The sequence below is a fragment of the Abramis brama genome, assembly GCF_963993115.1.
Source record: "Abramis brama genome assembly, chromosome: 6".
Taxonomy (NCBI): Eukaryota; Metazoa; Chordata; class Actinopteri; order Cypriniformes; family Leuciscidae; genus Abramis; species Abramis brama.
The window spans coordinates 36355427-36373898 of record NC_139968.1 but is presented as its reverse complement, the minus strand read 5'-3'; the positions used below and the strand labels follow the sequence as shown (position 1 = coordinate 36373898).

Here is an 18472-nt window from a genome sequence, read left to right as displayed (position 1 = left end):
AGAGCTGAATCAACCCAGTGAGTGTTCTTTTAAATTATATGTTTGTGGTGTGCTCCTGCTTGAGCCTTTATTAGATAGTAACAGCAAAAATGGATAAGAAATGGGGGGGAGAAAAGGCCACATGTTGGACCTAAACCTGGGCAGCTGCAACAAGGACCCATTAAAGGAAATTGGTTTCTTTAATTTAAGTGAACTTGAAAAATGAGTGAGCAGAACTAAAAGTGTTAAGTTGTAGGTATTTAGTAATTCTAAGTGGGGTTACATTTATATCAAGCAATCCACACAAAATGAAAAAATTAAGTTAACACTAAGCATGGCTATTAAGTTACATGAACATAAAAAAACCTGTTAGTGGTACTACTTGATTTAGTACTGCACACTTAAAATAAACAAGCTTTTTTAACTCACTAATCTTAAGTTTACATTGCTTAATTTTTTTGAGGCAACGAGTTTGCATACTTTTTTTAAGTAAGGTCAACTAATTACATTTTACAGTGTAGTTTTATTCCTGCAGAGTTTAGATCCAACCCTGATCAAAAACTTCTGTAATTACTGAGGGCTCCTGAAGATCTCAAAGGTGCTGTATGTAACTTTTTCACTCTAAAAAAAACATATATATATATGAAAAAAATGCCATAATATGTTTGCAGATATTTAGGAAACATTCTAAGTTCAAATACTTGTTTCTCTGAAAAACACTTCAACAGCCAGTTATAGGGCCCTATAAAATCCGTTTTATTTTTTCCCAAATTCCATTTTTTCCGTTTTAATTTTTGCAAATTCCTTTTTTTCCATTTTAATTTTTGGGAATTCAGTTTTTTTTTACCCTTTACTGTTATTTTAGTCGTAAAAATAGTGCTTTTAATGTTAATGATTAAAATGTACACAAATAAAATAGGAATGACCTTAAATTTATTGAGGTAACACACATCACATTTACTCAGTACTTTTCAGTAACAACAAAATATGAATGGTAATGAGCTTTATACTGTCCAGTAAAATAAATTATATTAGTTTATGTAATTTTAAATAAAAGTGCAAAAAAAGTAAAAAAAATAGGACCAAAAAAATAAAAAAAATTCAGAGTTATACATAAAGTACTTATGAGAATCATCTTTTCCATACAGTACATTAAAGTGCATAAAAAAAAGGAAAAATACAGCAAGTAGGGCCTACTCCCTGAGTTATGAAATTAAAGTTGACTTTGTCATCATGTAACAGCCATTCACTGAATGCAGCAGCAGTAAAACACATCTGTAGGGACGTGGTTGCCTTAATAGCGTTATCATTGTACTTCTCCTTGTTCTTCACATGGCTTTTGGATAACAGGTGGTCAGTGCATGTATTTTTGCGCTTCCAGTCAATGGAATGTTGCCAAAATTTACAAAACAAGAGTTCGACTGACACATAAAAGTCACGTGGGAACTGCTCGATACTGAGGGCTTAGCGTTGAGTTTCTTAATTTTTCCGCCGACAAAAGCAGAGCCGTGGAGAGCCGCTTCGCCATGATTTCATTGTTTTGAAGGGGAAGCTGAAATGACGGGAGGGGTTGTGTTGCCCAGATTTGCTTCCCCCGGTCTACATTTTCCTCAGACATACGTTTTTCTCCCACACAAAAACTGAATTTTATTCCAAATATGTAAAATTCCGCATTAACACTATATTCCACGTTAATTTGCCAAGGAAGCAAGGTTAGCAGGAAACACAGCGTATTGCAGTCAGAAAACAAGATGGCAGATTCCACAAAACCTAAAAACAACTCTCTCTGATATTTTGAATTTGGACTGCAGTACCTATTTCGACCACTAGCTGTCATTCTTACAGACAGCACCTTTAATTTTCTGCTTCAGCTGTTTTTGTTTAGGGTTGGAGCTGAACTCTGAACAAGTTAGATCTCCAGGAACATCTTAAGAAATTCAAATTCAAAAACAAAATTCACAATGACCTCATTTAGACACACAAACATCACAAATCAGCGTTTGAATCTCAGTGATGATCCAGCTAACAAAAATAAGTTGTCAGAACGTTTTGCTAACATTCCCATTAGGTTAGGAAAACATTATTTTGGAATGATTTTCAAACATTGAAAACGTCCAGTTTTTTTTTTTTTTATGTATTAAGAACTTTTTTTTTTTGGTTTATGTGAACGTTACAAGAACATTCCATTCACTCATTTTGGAAATGTTCTGAAAACATTATATTTGAATGTTTTCTGGACGTTCACATCACCCTGAACGGTTGGCCCATCCATCCCCGGGTTTGCACACAGACACTCAAGTATCGAGTAACCTATGCTGCATGGGTTTGAACTGTTGTACCTGGAGGAAATTACTGAGAACCTGCTAACTCCTGGCTCAGCCAGGACTCGAACCAGGGACCTTCTTACTGCGAGGTGATAGTGCTATCCTCTGAGCCACTGTGCTGCCCTGTTTCTATTTATGTTTATGTGAAATCATAAAATTTAAGCAATTAATTTCTTACAGCTACAGGTCTGGATTTCAAAGTAATTTTTAAATACCAAAACCTGTTGACACATTTGTCCAGAGTGTTTACATTTTTCCAGAGTATAAAGTTTCTAAGTACATTAAATATTTGAATTACAAAAATAACAGATAAGACTTTAAGATTCACATTTTGCTGTGTAGTACACACAATTTTGTAAGAGTCTCTGGGAAGTACACAGTCCAAACTGGAATCATAAAGGGCAAAAATTACATGTTTTTGCACAAAAAAATAAATAAAATAAAAAACATGTGGAAACCAACACAATAATAAGAAAAAAATCACCACACAATTATGTTATAGGAATTGTTTCATACGGAGTCATTTTACAGTGATGCTTCAGACTGAAGAGAAACCTTAGAGTGTAACGGTTGTCTGGAGACGCTGGATGTTTGGTGTAATGATGGCATGGAATGGAGTGCATGCGCAGAGTTGTGAGTGATAGAAAGACAATGAGAGAATTTAGTTCAGAATCAGATGAAATGCTGTTACTGAATGGAAATTCAAAAGTCCTGATTGGTTAGTGTAATGCATGAGGTTCAATCCCAGCTAACAAAGAACCCAACAAACACAGAACCTCCCCCCTAACGTTCCCATTTGGGAACCAAATAGGAACATTCTAGGAACGTTATCTGTAGGTTCTTTTTTTATAACCTAAAGAGAACTTTCTCAGGAACTTTCCCTGCAGGTTATTTTTAGGTTTCATTTTAAAGTATATTTTAAAGAGAATTTTCCAGAACGTTCCCTGCAAGTTCGTTTTTTTTAATAACCTAGAGAGGGTGTTCCCATAATCTTCACTAACGTTCTTTAAAAGTTATGTCTAAATGTTTGAACAAAACTTTCTTAAAACATTTTTAAAAAAACTGGATGTTTTGAACGTTCAGAAAACATTTTTTTTTTTTTTTTTACATTTTCCTAACATTTCCAAGATGATAAAACGTTTTTAATACTAAAAAAAAAAAAGAAAAAAAAGAAAAGATGTTTGGAACGTTAAGAAAACATTCAAAAATAACGTTTTCATAACATTTCCAAATGTATAGAATCGAATGTTCTTCTAACTTCACATAAACCAAGAAAAAAAAACGTTCTTAACACTTTTTTAAAAAAAGGGAGGTTTTGAACGTTCAGAAAACATTAAATAACATTTTCATAACTTAATGGGAATGTTAGAAAAACATTCTAAGAACATATTTTTGTTATCTCGGAATGTTGTTCGAATAACATTTTCACTCAACATTATGAGAACATCAGTTAAGAACAAATAACATCACAAGGACGTTCTAAAAACTTTGTTCTAAGAACGTTTTTCACTCAACGTTACCAGAATGTATTTTAACTCTAAACTCTAAACGTTCCAGAAACATTATTTCAGGAACATTTTTAATAACATTTACATAACTTTTACATAACGTTGAAAGTTATGGGAACGTTCCCTATTAGCTGGGGACAATCCACAAAATATCCAGATAAACAGATACACTCTGAACATCACAAAACAAGCAACTCAAATCACAACAAAATAACAGCAAAAGTAAAAGTAATTAGTAAGAATAAAATAAAACAGTAAGACAATTCAGCTCAGCAGCATGATTAATTCATGCCACAATGCATGCTGGGAGTCATCAACGGGTCCTTCTTAATACTCAAATTGATGTTTTCTCATTTCCTCACTCCTCTGTCCTTCAGCCCATCATGACCCAGAAACCGATCAAAGAAAGTTATCCTTAAGGACATCTCAACTCTCTAACTGCACTGTGAGGATCGAGGATCGAGTATCGAGGAGTGAGGAAGCTTCGGGTGATGAATACACACGTGTCTCCTATGAGGAAGTCTTTCTTGTCCAGAAACCTGATTCACACAAATTCTCCCCAAATTCTTCCCCTTCACATCTGACACAATAATTTTAACTTATGCTTTACCTTTGCAGTTTTAATAAACCACACATCTCACATATTTCAACAGGGCGTCTTGCTTAATTATTATTATTAATATCTTAAATAACCAAAATTCAACAACAAAAGGCCAGATCCTTTGAGCGCAGCTGATGCTGTGAAGCTCGAGTGATCAATAATATTCTAACGTACAAATAAGATGTTCCTCTGTCTTTATTTTCTTTCCTTGCATCCTAAACAGGAGGAGCTGAGACACGAGAAAAGGAACAGAGGACACAAATAACAAATGAGAAGCACTAATGAGTTCTGTACTGTGCTGGTACCCAGCATACACTGCAGCATCAAGCTTTTCATTTCATGTCATCATTGTTGAGATTCATACGCTGATTCTTGATCTGTGTGTCTGAATGCCACTCCCTGAAATGAGTTTGTGTGGGATGTCTGCAAACCTAAATGTCTTACAATGGTCAAGTAAAAACAGACACACAGCAAAATGCAAATGATAAATGCATTTCTGTCGAATATAGGCTAAATCGATTAGATAAGAGAAACTATAACATTAGCTTAATGTCTTACCATGATTGATTAAACACACGAGAAATAAAGGAAACATAAACAGAAGCTTAATCTTCCCCACTTTTCCTAAAAAAATCATTGCATCTTTCTTTTGATACACAATAGCGCTGTGGTCCTCCTCTGCATCACATCGACGCCGAAGAGAAAGTAATATTTTGGGATGCTTAGTCCACGCACTGCGCGATGACGTAGTGACGCTTCGTCATGTTCTTTAACCCTTTGACGCGAACGATAACATAATTGTTGGACATATAATATGATTTTGTAGGGTTTACGATGTTTTATTTGTGGGGGGAAACGCAGCACTCGATTGTGTCCCCGCGCCCTCAAACGTTAAAACCATTATAAAAAGTCCATATTGTTTTATGACACACCTTCACTTCCATTAATCAGCAATAATAAGGAATTATAAATGAATTAGTTGACCGAAAGAGAGATAAACAAATGTCTTTCCGAGGTCGTGTAAAAAGACCACTGCGAGTAAATGAAGGAGAAGCTTTATTTTCACCACTTTTTTCCCCTCAGACAATAGGCTAGTATAAGTCGTTCTTCTGCCCTTCACGGGAGACGCAGTTCTTTCACTATGTGAAAGTATGTAGGGAACCTCCCTATATGGACTAGCGTGATGTACACAAAAAACGTGATATGATCTGATCTGAAAATAGGCAAATTTATATTACCATGGCCTGCTACTTTTACCAATGTTTTTTTTTTTTTTTAAACAAAAGAACTGGACATGGATGTTTAACTTTCTGTAACACAAATTTTTTCAGATTTTAAGTAAACTGTTGAAATATTGTAAATTATCAGTGTATGGGATCATATTATCATATGAGAGTGGCGCCCAGAAGGGTAGCTCTCTCTCTTTTTATATCTCTGAACATAGATAACTATAGAGGCCATAGCCCAGGCTATAGCCATCTGAACATTTCTCTGCCTTATTAGGAAAGTACCTGATTTATTGTAAGAAAAATACATGATTTATTATAGGGAAAGATCAGTAATATGAATAAAATAATGAATAAAAAACGATTTCCATAACAGTATGTTCATCTGACAAATGCTATTAAAAGATCAGATTTTCTCATAACGGATCAAATGTGAGTTTGCTTGCCACTAAATTACTTGTGAGTTTGTAATTTAAACGAACTAAGCTATGATTAAGTCATGATTTGAGTGATTATTATTATGTTTACATCTGAAATGTAATTTCAACACTGCTGCACTAAACGTTCACTTTCATTCTTGGAACGGTGAATTCCTAGTTATGACTCTAGATGGCGCACTACAACACAGCTCGTTATGCAGCTTGATACTGCAAATTGATTTTTACTACCGGTTTCACAGACAAGACATGAATGCATATAATGCACACTAAAATGCATGTTTAAGCTGTTTTAACTGAAAGCAACTTGCACTGATGTATCTTAAAATATTGGGTTTCAACTTACTATATGATACAAATGTATAAATAATAATAATAAAATAAAATAAACTTTAAAGCATTCAAATGTTGCCTTATATCTTAAAGGAATAGTTCACTTTAAAGTTAGTAGGAACAAAATATACTATGGAAGTCAATGAGACCAGAAACTGCCTGGTTACTGACATTCTTCTAAATATCTTCCTTTCTGTTCAGCAGAAGCAAGAAATTCATACAGGTTTGAAACAACATGAGGGTGAGTATATGATGACAGAATTTTCATTTTAAAAGTGAACTATTCCTTTAAGATGCTATTATATATAGTTTATACTCTTTATTATTTACATAAATGGACTATGGTGAACATATTTAGACAGTTTCTGAACCCTGTTTTGTTTTCAGACAGTTTATTAACTCTCAAAAAAGTCCAGGACACACGTTACTGACACTCATCAACGTCAGCTGTCACAGTTGCTAGGAGACAAGAACTAGACCATCCAATTTAACAACGGAGATATTATAAACCGGTGTTACAAAACTTTCGGTTTCTAAGATTTTCGAGAAGGGTCTTTCTGTGTCCTTAAGAACAAACCAAGCCCCTGCAAGTTACACCTACTACAACATGTTACGCCTCCCATGAAGAAACAAACTGTGGATATCATTGACTAAAATAATCTTTTAAAAATAAGAAAATTATTTTATGTTTTATGTATGAAATGTTTGTAAGACTAGCTTGTATTGCTTTCGAAACTCATGAAGTATGAAATAACAGCTAGTTGTAAAGCATAAAATTAATTAAACTACCCAATTAATACAGACTCATGGTCCTTATCCAGACAACAACATAGTGTCGGCCCAGGTCCGGCCCACATCTGGTGCGTGTACCAGATGTGGGCCGGATCTGGGCTGAAATGTTGCAGTCTGGTTATAGCTAAAAACCTACCACCAACTCTAAACCTATCCCTTCCATACAATTTAAATTTACTTTAGAATTTCATAATTAAAATACTTTAAAAACTGATGAAAGTAAACAGGCTGAATTACAGCGTCTGGTGATCTATGACAGTCTCACACACATTAAGCTCTGCTGAATATTTCAGCAAATTCAGTAGAAGCATGGTGTCCGAAGCAGAAATCACATCTCAGAATAGCGTGACTTTCCGGTAGAGTGCGTTATAAATAGATGCTGCTGCACTCAGAGGAACCAGAACCAATAATAAAAGCAAAATAACACACAAGCCTGATTATTTCACCTCCTGTTTGAGCAAATATACTAAGCTCAGTATTATTATTCAGGTTCTATGGTTAATTAGAATAAATATACATATTTGAACTTCTTTTAAATATATTTATATATTTAAATATAAGGATATAGCTTTTTCACAAACTAAATCTTATTAAATAATCAGTATATACTTTTTTTTATCGTGTTGAGTTTAATATAGTCTATAGCTGCTGATGGTGATGATCTTTAGCTGTTAGAAGTCTTTGGTTTATTTATGATTCCACATCTGTCCAAGCAATGAAAACACCTGGAAAAAGAAATTAACATTTAATTATAAATTACTTTTTGAATAGTGGAACAAATAGACTATACACAACATGCAGGAAAGTACTGTGACATTTTTTTTTTTCTTCTACAGATCATAAAGATAACAGAGAAATATGTCTGGATTCATAATGTAATACAGCAGAACATCATTGATTTATATATTCACTCATCAGGAAAACATACATGAGTCTCATGAATGACTTTAAGTTAATGAACATGTACACACCACATCCTGATTCATAAATGTGACCCTGGACCACAAAACCAGTCACATGTTGCACGGGTATGTTTGTAGCAATAGCCAACAATACATATGGGTCAAAATTATCGATTTTGCTTTTATGCCAAAAATCATTAGAATAGCAAGTAAAGATCATGTTCCATGAAGATATTTTGTACATTTCCTACCGTAAATATATAAAACATTTATTTTTGTGAGTGAATGCAGCAGTATCGCAAATATATATGGACAACTTTAAAGGCGATTTTTTTAATGTTTCGTTTTTTTTTGCACCCTCAGATTCCAGATTTTCAAATAGTTGTATATCGGCCAAATATTGTCCTAGCAAACCATACATCAATAAAACACTTATTTATTCAGCTTTCATGTGATGTATAAATCTCAAAAAAAAAAAAAAAAAAAAAAAAACCTATGTGACTGGTTTTGTGGTCCAGGGTCACATATTGCCCCCTCCTTTTAAATAGGTTATATTACCAAATAATGATCATCATATATTTTCATACAGTAGATCCCTGATCAAATGGGTGAGAAATAATTTAATTATATTGAGTTTTCATTAAAAATGTTGCATTTATTTTAAAATTTGCAGTTTTATTCTCCTCTACATTAAGTGAAACATCATTGACAAACACAGAACTTAGATATTTGGTTCCCGTTTGGTAATTTTTTTTGGTTTTGGGAACCAACTAACCAACGTTCATTTTAGTTTACATTTTTAACAACCATAAAATAATGTTCTAAGAACATTGCAGTGAGGTTATTTTTAAATAACCTACAAATAATATATACAGAACATTCCCTAATGCTGAAACGACTGATATACTATCGTCTTGGTCTGGAGCGAGATTTGGCCTAAGTGAGGTAACGTCACGTGAAAATAAGCGGGGCAGTCTGAAATCTGCCCCAATATTTCTCTATGAGACCACGCTGCAGTTCCATTTTTCACCACATATTTACATTGGAAATTTGTGGGGCGCTGTAGAGACTCATGAATAATAGAATCATGAATACATGCCTGCCGAATCCATGTGCTACATTTTAACATATCCTGCTTACATTACGAATTAAAATAGTCAAGAAAATCCCAAAAATATTTGTTGCAGAATGCTGAACAAATTTATAATTTACTATTAATTCACTGTATGTAGAGGTCTATGTTTGGATGAATATTTTGGTGGGGCTCCATCAAAGTCAGCTGCCTCTGTAATAATCTTTAGATACATGCAGCACAATCAAGTGAAAATTACTGCGCAGCATAAATGATAAATCTGTTCATCAGTTTGTAAGCGAAAGCACTTTTCTTTCGGTTTTCTTCATCGCACAGTCACATCGTAAACGGCAGAAGCGTGCTCCGGCCCTGAATGTTAAAGGTTTAGTTCACCCATAAATGAAAATTCTGTCATTAATTACTCACCTTCATGTCGTTCCAAACCCGTAAGATCTTCGTTCATCTTCGGAACACAATTAAGATATTTTTGATGAAATCTGAGAGCTTTCTGAATCTGATCCCCTTAGACTGCAATGTTCCCACTTTCAAGGCCCACACTGGTTGGTCACATGACAGTAACAACATGGCGGATGTAGTAGCCTATGTCCGAATTTCATTCATACTACCCATATTCATATAGAGTGTACTTTTTTAACAACTTTTTTTTGAAACGCAGATAGGTCCAGATATTAACATGCCAAATATCTCACGGACGTCGACAACACACCGTTGATTCTCTCAGATCGCGTCTTTGATAGTTCACACTGCGTGATTGTCACTCCCTAGCCTGGGTTTCCCCATGCTGCCTTGCTCGCAGCGTGATTTTATTCACGCTGCTAGGCAGCCTGGACACCATGGACCAGATTTTCCCCTGAAAAAGGGAACCAATCACAGAACGGGGAGGGAGCAGCAAGACGATGACGACACTGAAGCAGTTTGTTTATATCTATGGATCCAACATGGCATCAGACTCGACGTTACCTTCTACCCTCATGTTTATCTTGCACAAATGGTAATATTCGCTAAACACCATCGTGTACAAATAAATCTTTGACCCATCGTCTTTTTCCTCATCGAATTTCTGTCACTCTACATACGTCATCTGGTATAATTGAAGCGATTGGCTATGAGCTACGTACAGGCGCATTTGATAGACATTCATAGCGCCCAATAAACGGCTCTGGGCATTCGTAAACCACGCCTCAAATACGAGAAAATTAACATGTGGTTCCCAGACCGAGACTTGGTCTGACGTTAGCCAGGCTAGTCACTCGCGTGAACAAGCACAAATTTGCCTCCGATTTCTGCCATTTGACGGCGATTTCGCAAAATCTGTCGGCGAGTGAAAATCTGAGCTAAAATCATCCAGTGTGAACATTTTAAATTCAAATGTACTACCTACTCAGACAGTAAATTATGTTCATTAGTTGTCCAGTGATGTATGATTATGCTAAAATATAATTAAATAATAGTTTTTAAAAACATCTATCGCGTGTGGTTATGTGTAGTGAGTTGGCTCACGTGATTCATGTTTCGCGCTTCAGAACTTCCGTTAGGGGAACATAGTGAGAATCGATGCTTCCTGGTTTTCACGGTGCATTGTGGGACTTTTTAGGGAGCGAATATTTCAGTGCACTGGAAGGATTTTGCAGTTCAGACAGCCCTTAAAATAGCCGACTCCCTGATCAGTGACTACTGAACTAGGAAGCTGATTGAGGCGCATCAATTATCAGTTGTACATTGCAGTGCATCGTGGGATTGCACTCGATAACATCCACTATGATTTCGGACACCACTACAAAGGGTTGTCTCCTCAAATAGTGCCCTATATGTTATGTCTGTAAATACGACTTGACCTTGAGCTTACTTCACTTCTTTATTGTTTCTGTTTTCTCGTTCACATCACCGAACTGTGTGCAAAAAAACATTCAAGCCTTCACGTCACTTCCGTTCCCAACCCTTAGAGGAGAACTCCGGTCAATTTTAACATTGAGCTAATTTTTTTGTACATTTGGAGTGCTGTCAGTACAGAGAACAACGACAAAAATCGGTGTTGCCTACAACGTGTTATCCTCTTTTTAAAATTTGCACCCTGTTGACTTCAATGGGGCAAGTTTTAAACCTGCTTTTAGCCTCTTAACATCCTTGATGTGTCATTACAAGTGCACAGCTAATGTGAATGATTCCTTCGGAGTGAACGCGGGTGAATCTGACTGCAGTATATGTGAAAGAAATATATAAAAAATTATGTTTATTCAGCCAGCGCACATACCTGTATTTACATCCTGTTTTCGGTCGAAGTCCACAGTAGTCGATTGTCGAGTTCACGCGCGTGATCATAGGTACTAAACCTATGCGTGTGAACTCGACAATCGATTACTGTGGACTTCGTGGAATCACTCACATGACCTGTGCACTTGTAATGACACATCAAAGATGTTAAGAGCCTAAAAGCAGGTTTAAAACTTGCCCCATTGAAGTCAACAGGGTGCAAATTTTAAAAAGAGGATAACACGTTGTAGGCAACACCGATTTTTGACGTTGTTCTCTGTACTGACAGTACTCCAAATGTACAAAAAAATGAGCTCAATGTTACAATTGACCGTTCTCCTTTAAAGTAACAAGCATTCGTTCTATCTTATTAATGTAACAAACATTTTACTTTAACTAAACATCAGATTATTATACTAACTAAGCATGCAACACTATATAAGGGAATAGGCAGCGATTTTGGACACAGCCACAGTTTCTTATCTTAAAAAAAAATATATATATATATATTTTTTTTTAGATAGATAGATAGATTAAAAAGACTTAAAGTTCCCCTGCACTCAATTTTATCCCCTTATCCCTCAACAGCCAATTTTTTATCATATTACACATTTAAGTTAACAATTTACACACTTCCGGTGTACACTACAGTCTCCATGCTCGCAACGGCCAAGACACGAATATTTTAACGATTTATAAAAGATGAATCACTGTAGTATTGCATCGTTGTGAGTGTATATAAGCCACCGTTTGTTGTTGAGGCAGAGCATTTGGACCTGGACATAACAAGCGGATAGGCCCATAGTGTTTCTTTACAAAGTGACAGCGCCATCTACTGGCCTGGCAGCAGAATATAGCATTTTAGCCGATTTTGTGGATTGATGTGAATGAGGATTGTTTTGACAACATTGCTGCCTGTAGGTAAAAAATGCAAAGAAAAAACTTTTCGGTGTTTAGTAGATCGTTGTCGTGTAAATGTACCCTAAAGGTCCTTGAAGATAAAACAGAAAACATCACAAAATATAACTACACCCTTTATTTATTTCAGAGTCAGAGAGCTGTCTTCTAAATATCGGCATCCTTAGAAACATATAGAAAGTCGGTGGAGAAAGGCATAGTTCATCATAGTATATATCATATACATAATTCACCCACTATATTTTTCCTTTCCCTTGTTAAAGGTATATTTGTGCTCACTGTGTTGAAAAGCCCACAGAGCAGGATAGGAGTGATAGGAAAACCCCTGACCACCCACGTTGACAGGACTGGTCACATGGTGTTGACCTATGAATTTGCACATGGTTTGTCTTGAAGCATGTTAAAAACACCACATATAAACAACACACAAAACTTGCTATTCACCACAGGGGGTCTTTCAAAAGCTGTTCATAGTAGAAGGAAGGAAGGACCCTGACCTACAAACTATACACACTTGCACCGAATGCCCACACACAAGATGTTTGTAGACCCACCAGATCAAACCACGACTCTGAAGAACACCGGCCGCAGCAGGTTTCACTTTCACTCAGAAGATGAATGTCAGTAAAACTCGTAATGTGAGACCATACATGGTTTTAACTTTTTACTTTGGTTTTTCCCTTCACTAAAATTGAGAATTGAATAAATATACACAACCATCAACCATTTTAAAATCACTAGAGATGCACTATTTCATCATGACATGTAGATTATACACAATTCACACAACATTTTTCTATTTAGCCATTTAACAAAGTCAGGCAACAATCTTACAAAAAGTTTGTTGATCGATAAAAATAAAGAATATTTTCACCCATTAAAACAGTTAAAGTCTTAAGGGCCAGGTAAACTATAACATATCATGTGCAAATACAACGTGTGAAACTAGGAGGGTCAAACTGTGTCGTGGGAGGATTCACACATATAGACTAAGTGTTTATAGCAGATAGTTTCATCACACACTGAACTACTGGAGAAAATGTTTCACACGTTTGTTTTATTCTGTTTGAGCTGGTGGAGTCTGACTGGTGAGTTATACAAATATGTTTATGGTTTAATTTCTTTCTGGAGTAATAAAGCTGCTGCTTACTTGACTATTTTCATCTTTGCTGTCTCAAACGAATCTTGAATATTGTGAGATCTACTCACTTTGAATTCAGGTCTCTATTCAGGATTGGTCTTGAAAAATAATGGATATGTGACTTTACGCACTAACTCTAGATCAAAGGTTCACTTATATCTCACCTTTCATGTTGTGTTTCTGCTGCTGTTGTGAATATTCTTCAGTTCACATGTAAATTATAAAAACTAAAGTTGATTTCAGGATTCAGTAAAACCATCAAAAAACATTAATCTGTGTAAATCTGTTTGTTCATCAGGTGTGTTTGGTGATTCAGTGTCAGTGATGGAGGGAGATTCTGTCACTCTAAACACTGATCTTACTGAAATACCTGAAGAGGAAGACATACTGTGGAAATATGGAGCTGAAAACTCTCTGATAGCTAAAATCAGCATTGAGACCCGAATCTCCTCCACATATGATGATGTTCCTGATGGGAGATTCAGAGACAGACTGAAGCTGGACAATCAAACTGGATCTCTGACCATCACAAACACCAGAACTGAACATACTGGAGTTTATAAACTAGAGATAAGGGGAGCGAAACGATCGTCAAAAACATTCAGTGTTTCTGTCTATGGTGAGTAGAGATCATTTGTCCTGTCCTTCAAATATTTGTTTATTTTTACATATTGAATTGGATCATTTGAAATTATGGACCGTATAAATACCCATTTAACACACTTAACTGAAAATAATATTGTTGAGTAGATTTACCCAGGTTTCTCTTTATTCTCTTAATGTTTCTCAGCTCGTCTGCCTGTTCCTGTCATCATCAGCAACTCTTCACAATGTTCTTCATCATCATCATCATCATCAAATTGTTCACTGCTGTGTTCTGTGTTGAATGTGTGTGATGCGACTCTCTCCTGGTACAAAGGAATCAGTGTATTGTCCAGCATCAGTGTGTGTGATCTCAGCATCAGTCTCTCTCTACCTCTGGAGGTGGAATATCAGGATAAAAACACCTACAGCTGTGTGCTGAACAATCCCATCAGCAACCAGACCACACATCTGGACATCAACACACTCTGTCACACATGTGCAGGTACCACAGCACTGATGATATATGTGTGTATTTACTGACCTGATCTCTGGCTTCTGTTGGAGATCAGACACATTCACTTCCATTTTGTCCATTACAGATCAAGGCCTACCCTTATTTTACATCGTCCTGATCTCTGCTGGATCTCTGGTGATTGTTGCTGCAGTCGTTGGGATCTTCTGCATCTGCAAGAAATGTAGAACAACTGATCAAGTAGGCAAGTGTTACTTACAACTAGTGAGAAATGACATGCAGGGTTTTCAGTTGAAAAATATATTATCGAAAAGTAAATTGCGGGGCAACGGTGTAAAGTTTGTGGGCATGTGTATGTTTCAGTACAGTATGTGTCAAAGAGAGAGATTTCCATAAAAGGTCATTTAGTGGGGGAAAAGATGGAAATAGTTAAAAAAAAATTTATCCTATTATGTATTGGCTTGGTCAATGTGTTGGTGGGTTTTGGCTATTTTGCTGTTAGGACCTTTAAAAATAATATTTGCCGATCAAAACCTTCCTGGAAGTACTTTAGCTGACAGCTCTAATAATGTTTCAAAGAATCAGATAGAGCTAAGTCTGTGTTTTGTGGTTTTAATGCATATTATTGTTGTTGTAGAAACAGTTCAGACTCTTAACAGAAAGATCACTTACGCTCATCCGACATTCCACAAAAGAAACGCACATATATTGGTAAGATTATGTGTTTAATTTATGTCATGAGTCTGTATCATTTAAGTATCTGTATCATTTCTGAGCTATCACTCACACAGCAGAACTATATCAGATATTTATGAATAATGTATCATTATTCAGTACCAGAAATGCACATAATATCTGCTCTGACCAAGAACGTAGTTCCAAAAAAAGCCAAAGTCATTTATTTTTGAAGTAAATAAGAAAGACTGAAAGAGTGCAGGATATGTAAACCTTACTATCAACACTATAGACTTCAACTTTCAGTCAGTGAATATGATATTTAACATAGAACATGCTGTTTGGTCATTTTTTATATATATATCAAATTATATATATATATATATATATATATATATATTTTTTTTTTTTTTTTTTTTTTACTTCATCAGAATGGTACGAAAGATTTTGGCACTTGCTATGTGATTTGTTTTATTTTTTATGAATAATAGACATGTTTTGAAAAATGTTAAATGGTCCTGAAAAAAATGTTCACACTAGTACTTTTCCTGTGTTAAAAATTAGCGCATTGGAAACTAATGGGAAGTGGATTTCATCTAGTGGGAAACTTTTGGTACTGTGCCCAAATAAAAGCTCATTGATAAAAGCTGAAAGCTCATTTTCAAGATATCAACTGCAAATTTGGAACACAACTTGTTTAGATTTAAGGCTTTGATTTTCTCACAATTTTACAGTAAAACATGTTAAAATATAAAATATATGTTTCATATAAAATTAAAAAATCTTTATTTTTTCATAACAATAAACTTTTTTTAGTTCCACTTTTTTAACTTGTTTCACTTTAGCAATATTCTGCCAAGTGACCAAACTTAAGCCTGTGCTCTAAAGAATTATGCTCAAAAAGTGATTAACAGGTAATAAATTATCATAACTATTCCATAAATATAATTTAATACCTTAAAATTCCCCCCCAAAAAAACAAAATATTACATAAATTTAAACAATTAAGTTCTATTTTACAAATTTAAGGGGACTGTGAAGACTTTGCCTCTTCATTGCAGAAAAGACTTGTGCAGTCACGCAAAATTAGAACTTAAATGCAATTAAATATAAATTGAAACCTTGCAAAAAGGGCACTTGTTTAGTCAGAAGCCAACATGGCACTGGAGGTATTGTTCATGTGCCTGGATTGAACATTGTCTTTGATTTGAGCAGTGGACAGAGTTTGTTTGTTTTACCAGAAACTCACAATGTTAAACCGTCTGACAGGAAACTGAAGCATTCAGGAAATGAAAGTCATAAGAATGCATCTTTTTTGATGGTTTGCACAACAGTTAACAAGAAAATGCGCTTTTTACATCATATGATGATTGTCAAATCCGCTTTATAACACAACGGCAGCATCTTTTTTTTGCAGACATCTAGATTAAATCTTGTAACAGCAAAATCAGGTTTTAGTTTCCAATTTGGCATTACTTCAAAGCATTGTATATAAAGTCATAAAAATCACATGCTTACAAGGAATCTGTCTGACTATGAGGTCTTTCTAAGAGGGACACATTTCTTTGTTTTTCATTATTATCATCTCTTGTTTGTGTTTTTTTTTTTTTTACAGAATGTTGAAGAGGAGAGTCATGTGGAGTATGCAGCTATTGCCGTATGATCATCAATCATCATTATTTTTCCATCAGATCAGCTGCCGTGTCATCGCTTTCACTGTGAATCTCCTGCAACGACCTCAGACTCTGAGTCAGTGCTGAGTTTTGGGATTGTGAGAATCATCATGTTTCATGAGGAAATCCAACCGGACATGCAGCAGGATCATCCTGAAGGGTTTGATAGTGCGATACGTAAAAACTAAAGATTGATCAATTAAATGCTCTCCTATAAAAGAATATGCCTTGCAATACAAATTATCTAAATCATATGGACCATTGGAGCTTTTTCATGTTTAACTCTTAAAAGCTTAAGAGACCATGTGTGTATGTGCAAAGTGTAGATGCACATATGCAACAGTTGTAAAAGGAGTGAACCTTGCCGTTATAGGTACAGAAATGTGGTTGTGTAGCCGAACATCTTGTGCATGAGCACGTATCTACTGCCGGACGCTTGTGTTTGATGTCTGTGTGTGTCTCTGAGGTGTGAATAGTGTGTCTGGGTGAACAGAATGCGGTTACATTTTTCCATTGCTGCTCACATGAAACCATCTGACATCTGCTATAGACAAAAGTTTTACAACAAAATACTGAATCTGACAGATAAAAGATTCACTCGGATCAAACAGTGATATTATTGCATGATCTTACTATGTATCTGTGAAATTCTAAGATTGATGATAAAGGTCAGGGTATATGTCTCCATGACCTCATAAACTCATGCTGTGATCCTGCAGATAAGCTCTGCTAGTTTCCATACATATTTTTAGCTCTAGTAAGAGGACTTTTTTTTTTTTAAGAAGAAGAAGAACTATCCTTGATCTCTCACACCCTTTTTTATATATAAATATAAACAGGGCTCCAGAATAACATTTGAGACCAGTGGCACCAGCACCTGATTTGGCACCAAAAATAATATATTTATATTTCTTGAAAAATGCACATATGTGATGCTAGACCACAAAACCAGTCAATTGGGACATTTAAAAAAAAAAAAAAAAAAAAAAAAAAAAAATATATATATATATATATATATATATATATATATATATATATATATATATATATATATATATATATATATATATATATATATATATCATATGCTGAATAAATAAGCTTTCCATTGATGTATGGTTTGTTATGATATGAAAATATTTGGCCAAGATACAACTATTTGAAAATCTGGAATCTGAGGGTGCAAAAAATTTAAACATTGAGAAAATAAATGTTTATATATTTACGTTAGGAAATTTACTAAATATCTTCATGGATCATGATCTTTACTTAATATCCTAATGATTATTGGGATACATAAAAGAAAAATCTATAATTTTGACCCATACAATGCATTGTTGGCTATTGCTACAAATATACCTGTGCGACTTATGACGTTTTTTGAGATCCAGGGTCACATATAACATTTATATGTGTGTTTCTTGGAAATGCACATTTAGTAGCAACTTGAGATGACAATAGCAGAAGCTTAAGCTTGAAATGCAGATGTAATTTTTTTTCATTAACAAACACAGAATCGGCAAGACCCAATTTTTCCCTGATAATTCATTTGCTGCGTCAAGC

General features: G+C 35.0%; 1 protein-coding gene across 4 annotated transcripts; it reads left to right on the top strand.

The window, feature by feature from the left end:
- The first annotated feature begins 13347 nt into the window (after positions 1 to 13347).
- LOC311084790 (SLAM family member 5-like) lies at positions 13348 to 17877 on the top strand. Of its 4 annotated transcripts, XM_084117070.1 has the most exons (6): positions 13350 to 13451; positions 13803 to 14123; positions 14295 to 14591; positions 14689 to 14805; positions 15199 to 15272; positions 16852 to 17877. In XM_084117070.1, exons 1-6 carry the CDS (start codon positions 13403 to 13405, stop codon positions 16897 to 16899), a joined length of 906 nt encoding a protein of 301 aa, XP_083973196.1. In that variant the 5' UTR covers positions 13350 to 13402; the 3' UTR covers positions 16900 to 17877. The 4 variants fall into 4 exon arrangements, with proteins under 4 accessions (XP_083973198.1, XP_083973196.1, XP_083973197.1 ...); XM_084117072.1 differs by lacking the exon at positions 15199 to 15272 and having other exon boundaries at positions 13348 to 13451; XM_084117071.1 differs by lacking the exon at positions 15199 to 15272 and having other exon boundaries at positions 13369 to 13451; positions 14689 to 14801.
- Positions 17878 to 18472: the final 595 nt, after the last annotated feature.

Bases quoted from the DNA above. Each gene is read 5' to 3' on its own strand.
- LOC311084790 (XM_084117070.1), top strand. From the start codon at position 13,403: ATGTTTCACACGTTTGTTTTATTCTGTTTGAGCTGGTGGAGTCTGACT. The intron at 13,452-13,802 runs GTGAGTTATACA...TTTGTTCATCAG, and splicing joins GAGCTGGTGGAGTCTGACTG to GTGTGTTTGGTGATTCAGTG. The intron at 14,806-15,198 runs GCAAGTGTTACT...TTGTTGTTGTAG, and splicing joins TAGAACAACTGATCAAGTAG to AAACAGTTCAGACTCTTAAC.